The 5,471-nt window shown below is 43.0% G+C and overlaps 1 protein-coding gene across 1 annotated transcript; it reads left to right on the top strand.

Annotated features, from left to right (window-relative positions):
- Positions 1-15: 15 nt before the first annotated feature.
- Positions 16-1,259, top strand: LOC125527874 (ycf49-like protein; the record flags this gene model as incomplete). The annotated part of the gene is given in 4 exon segments (XM_048692377.1): positions 16-86; positions 194-272; positions 579-647; positions 970-1,259. Coding segments are annotated over 3 exon segments (252 nt in total). The 3' UTR covers positions 1,084-1,259.
- Positions 1,260-5,471: the final 4,212 nt, after the last annotated feature.

Raw genomic sequence — 5,471 nt, 5'->3', positions numbered from 1 at the left:
CCCCCGGCACTCCCCGCGCTGGCCGAGCCGGCGAACGCGCTGTCGCTGCCCACCTGGGCCGTCCACGTCTCCAGCGTCGCCGAGTGGTACGTACTACATGCTTCCTCTGCCACAGTCCACTGCTATCGAAGCTCCGAACTATTTCTGCTTCCTGCAAAGATCAAATCTCTGAGGAGGGGAATTGGACTTGCAGGGTGACGGCGATGGCGCTGGTCTGGGACTACGGGGAGCGCACGGGGTTGAAGGGCTGGAAGGGCCTCTCATGGGGGATGGTAAGTGCAAACTCCGATAGAGATATTTCTGGTGAAGAAGCCATATTCTGAAGGAATTTGCTGCGGATAATATCCCTATCTGAATGTGTGAAATGTTGCAAGATTTGCTTGCTATTAGGATGCTGACAGATTGTTGGTTCGCTTTACTCGATGATTTATTCGCCGCAAACTAAGCATATGCGTTTCTTCAGACACCCTCCTTATTGAACCGTGCGTGTCGAGTTGGCCATTGCAAGTAGCAAAGTTTTGCTGATGACAGTTCATGTGCTTGTTGACTAACACGCTTGCATTTCTGCCCAATAATAGGTTCCGCTTCTCGGCGGGGCGATGTGCGCGTGCACGTGGCATTTCTTCTACAATTCAGAGTCTCTCGAGGTAGGATATTTAACCTTCAGACAGAACAGTTGCATCCCCTTTGCTGATTGCTACCACTAGTTGCTTGATAGTATCATCTACCTGTCCCGAATTTTGTGGCTGTCTTCACTTGTCAACTGTCACCCTGAATATTTCCACTAACATAATCACAATGTACTTGATAATTAGCGGGCTAGACATTGCTAACTGCTTTCAGCAGCTATATCCTGAATTCTTTGTGCTTGTTAGTTTTGCTGAATGAGTATGCTATTTGTGCTTCAAAGAATTATTCTGCCCATGTTCCTTTTCCTTAGTTGTGATGTTTTGTGTCCGAATTCCACAGGTACTTGTGGCGCTTCAAGGTGCGCTTACAGTGATCGGTAACATAACAATGTGCATAGCTGCGTACCGCATCTACAAAGGGTCCCAAGAAAGCACTAACAGCAACAGTCCATAACCTGTGTATGCACTCTTTCTCGAACATCTGTCTGTCGGGTGGAAGCTTCAGCTTCTTTTTCCTTCTTACTAAGAGTTTTTCTTCTGTAGATTTGAATACCGTTCTTAATTTGTAAATCTGTCACACCTGATTCGAGAAAATGCAAATGATGGATGCAAAGAAGGTAGACAAAGAAAGTTACTCAGAGGGTCACCATAAAAAGGATTACTGACAGAACGAAAGAAACTTATTTTTGTCCATCTATAATTAAAATGTCAGTTCAAAAAAATCCACCCTGAAATTTGTGTAAGAAGAAACTTACTAAACTTCTCATATTTGAATGACATGCAAGCGTGCCTCGTCTGATACTGATCACTGAATGTTAGTACCTGATTCACATTCACCTTTGCATACTTTTATCCGTTGTTTAGAGATCGAATCGTTTCGATGTGAAATTCCTGCGAAACAAAGAGGCCCTTGAAGCACATTGCCCTACGCCTCGGTGGGACGATGCCCTCCCTCATGATGCTAATTTTGTAAATTTTGAGACAAAATAAACACTTCCTGGTACTTTGGTTCGTGCGTGTGTTCATGATGCACACATGCGCATTATTGCCAAACAACGGTGCACCAGGACAGGTTCATGCACGGCCGGCAATGGTCGCTGGTGCCTTGTCGACGGCGGGGAGAGGTCAAGCATCTAGCATGGGAATGAAACCTGCACTTGGGTGGACGCAGGAACCCGCACTCGACATGTGTCGCGCATCGGGAAGCTGCGGTGCAGCATCGGAGGGTGGGAGCAGCTTCAAGGCACTCGAGTCATTGCTGAAAGTGATAATACAGAGCCAACATCCATGTTTTTCAGCAAACCTTACGTGCCAATAAAACTGGGAAACTACAGCACATAATAAACTATAAAAACAGAACTTCTTGCGCTTCAAAACTCTGAACTTTTCAGCCTCGTTGTCGAGCTTGCTGCTTCCTTATCTTCTCTTTACTTTTTTTTCCTCCTTTGCTCTGCTGCCCTTCCATCCAGCAATTCCAAGCACCAACGGAGCCCACTCCCTGCGCCAGCTGAAAATATCAGCTGCAACTGGCAGCAGCTGGTTTGCTCCGCTGAGTTGCGTTCCTCATATACCTTGCCTATGCAATCCACTCTAAAAAAAGTCAACCATCGAGCTGGTTTAACAAGTACTACCTTCGTATTCAGTGTCATATTTTAACCATGATTTTAACTAATAAAAATTTAGTTATATATAATAAAAATAATATTATCGGGAACTATGTTCAAATACAAATTCAACGATATAATTTTAATGACATGCATTAATATTTTGTTGGTTAAATTTACGGTCAAAGTTTGGCACAAAATACGAAGGGAACCAATAAACTAGGACAGAGGTAGTAGGATCATAGGAAAACTTATATTACTCCCTCCATTCCCTTATACAAGGCCACAAACTCAAATTACAGGTACCTAGGTAAAATTTAATGACTACTTCCTCTGTTCCACAATACATGCCTTTCATTTATCAAAATATAAATGTATCTAGACATGTTTTAGTATATAGGTACATTCATTTTTTGACAAGTGGAAGTCAAGTACTTTGGAACGGAGGGAGTACTTTGCAAGCCAACTTTTCTTCTTGTTAATTGGGATCATTAATGTGCCCGCATGCATGTAAAGAAGGAATAAGAAGGAAGTAGCACATTGTTATTATGACTACATGCATGCAAGTATTAAATAAATTGCTAGTTCAAGAAAACATCATTAAATTTTGCCTCGGTTACTGTTAGGCTGGTCACAATGGACAAGAACATAAGCTAGTAACTTACACATTTTCCTAAACTATGTTACTACCTCCATAGTGGGTAGGAACGTCTGTAGTGTCATGCAACGATGTATTTATTAGATTATAGATTCATTGTTTCTTGGAGTGTGTGATGTTCCGGTAACTTAGGCTCCTCCCAATGCTCCATCTTGTACAGGTGCTAAGCCTTCCACGTAAGCAAAAAATCAAAAAATCTGATGTGGCAAGTTATTTAAGAGGAGAGAGATGAGTGTGGTGACCCCAGGAAGAACCAATGCTAAGCGCGTGAACCTAGGCAAAACATTTAAAGGAAGGGAGCCCACCAATACATGAAGAGCTTTAGTTGCTAAATCATTAAATAAAGCAAACTTAGCAACCATAAGCTAAGCACCTATGCATTGGGAAGTATAGTTGCTAAGTTATTTAATGTGCTTAGCACCTCATCTAAGCACTCATGCATTGGCAGCAGCCTTAGCTAGTTACCACAAGCACCTCTCTCTTCATTAAATATGTGCCACATAAGCAAAGTTGTATTGGAGTGTGTGATATTACTCCTAAGTTCCTCCCCATTGTGACCAGCCTTAGTGGCATTGTATATATGCCAAATGTATTTTTCATACTGATCTTGTATAAGGGAATGGAGGGAGTATAAGAAAAAGCCGCGGCATTTCTTGTTTTGTAAATCGACCAGAGCAACACAACAACTCCTACAACTACGAGGTTTCTGCTACTCCCCCTAAAATTCATAGCCCGCTCCACTATCTCATCTACCTTGTTAAAATCCATATCGATACTAAAGGCCACTTTAATCGTACCCCATGCATAGCGTGCCATGGGACAACTAAAGAACATATGATCAATACTCTCTTTGGTGAGGTTACCTTGGTCCCTCAAGTTCCCTAAATGTATAGAATTGGTCCCTCAAATTTTTTTGATACACATTTGGTCCTTCAAGTCTCAAAACCGGATAAGTTTGGTTCAAAACCAGATTTTGAGCATGTTGACCGGGTTTGACTACATTGACTAGGTTTGACCAATGAACAATAAATTTTAAAAAGTAGCAATTTTTTCTAAAAAATCTGAAATTTTGTGGCAACCAAGATTCTTGGGTGCGCTAGGTGCGTGAAAAATTGTGTTGTGTCTCGACATTCGACGAGCTCGTGGCAAAAAAAAATTTGGCTCACAAGAAGAAATGCCAAAAAATGTTTTTTGCTAGAGCTCCTCGAATGTTATTTGACCACACAAACTTACACGCACCTAGCACACCCAAGCTTATTGGTTTTCACAAAATTTCAGATTTGTTTGAATTTGTTTGCTATTTTTTTGAATTTACTGTTCATCGGTCAAACCTGGTCAACGTGCTCAAAATCTGGTTTTACATCAAACTTATCCGATTTTGAGACTTAAAGGACCAAATGTATACCAAAAAATCTTGAGGAACCAAGTCTATACTTTTAGGGAACTCGAAGGACCAAAAACATACTTTTCTCTAAAAAAAACCATGACATTTCTTGTTTTCCAGATCGACCAAAGCAACACAACAACTCCTACAAGAATGAGGTTTCTGCTACTCCCCCCCTAAAATTCATAGCCCGCCCCACTATCTCATCCACCTTATTAATATCCATATTGATACTAAAGGCCACTTTAATCGCACGCCATGCGCATGTGATGGGGCAACTAAAGAACATAAGGTCAATATTCTCTTTAGCGAGGTTACCTTGCAGTTATTTTAAGGGCCTTTGACGAGGTTATCGATATGGCTACCAAGTTCCATAGTCGGTTGTTCCTATTCAACGTGGCCACCTCGATCTTGATGCAATCCTCAATAGTCTTCTGGCGTCAATAACCCTCTTCGCCATCAGATATCTTGGCCTTCTGCTTTCGGTTTGTCAACTAAAGAGGATCGAATTCCAATACCTTGGGGCCAAGGTTGTCGCGAAGATTCCGCCCTAGTAGGGGGAGGGGAATCACCACAGCCGGTCGAACATGTATTGTGAAATCAGTGCTTATGTCGTAGGTGGTGTATCCCCTCACCCATCTAATTGTTCCCCCATCTAATTAACAAGGTGGAGCCTGCTTTTCTTTGGGCGGCGACAGATTATGCCTTCGGGGCAAAGTGCAAAGTTAATTGGGAGATGGTTTGCCACCCCACTCATTTAGGGGGTTTGGGGATTCCACATATGGAGAAGTTTGCCCGTACTCTCAGGCTGGGGCTCAAATGGGAGGATCCGGGTCGGATGTGGGTTGGTACGGGGAATCCGTGCGATGAGATAGACATGGACCCTTTATGCCTCCACCACCATTGACATTGGAAATGGTGGCAAGGTACCTTTCTGGGACTCTCTGTGGCTGCAAGGGAGGAAGCCCAAGGACATTGCATCCCTCATTTTTTTTGCCGCCTCCAAGGGGAAGAAATGGACGGTGAGGGAGGCTTTTCAGGATGATGCATGGATTGGTAAGATTGACACATCTCATGGTATGTTGACCTCTGGACCCTTTTTAGTCATGTCCAGTCACATGAGGAGATTGAGGATGATGACATCACATGGAGATTGTCAGCGAACAGAGAGTACTTGGCGTCGTCCGCCTACAAGG

Source organism: Triticum urartu, unplaced genomic scaffold (genome assembly GCF_003073215.2).
Source record: "Triticum urartu cultivar G1812 unplaced genomic scaffold, Tu2.1 TuUngrouped_contig_4468, whole genome shotgun sequence".
Classification (NCBI taxonomy): domain Eukaryota; kingdom Viridiplantae; phylum Streptophyta; class Magnoliopsida; order Poales; family Poaceae; genus Triticum; species Triticum urartu.
Note: the sequence above shows the minus strand (reverse complement) of the source record. Positions and strands in the feature narration are given on the sequence as shown.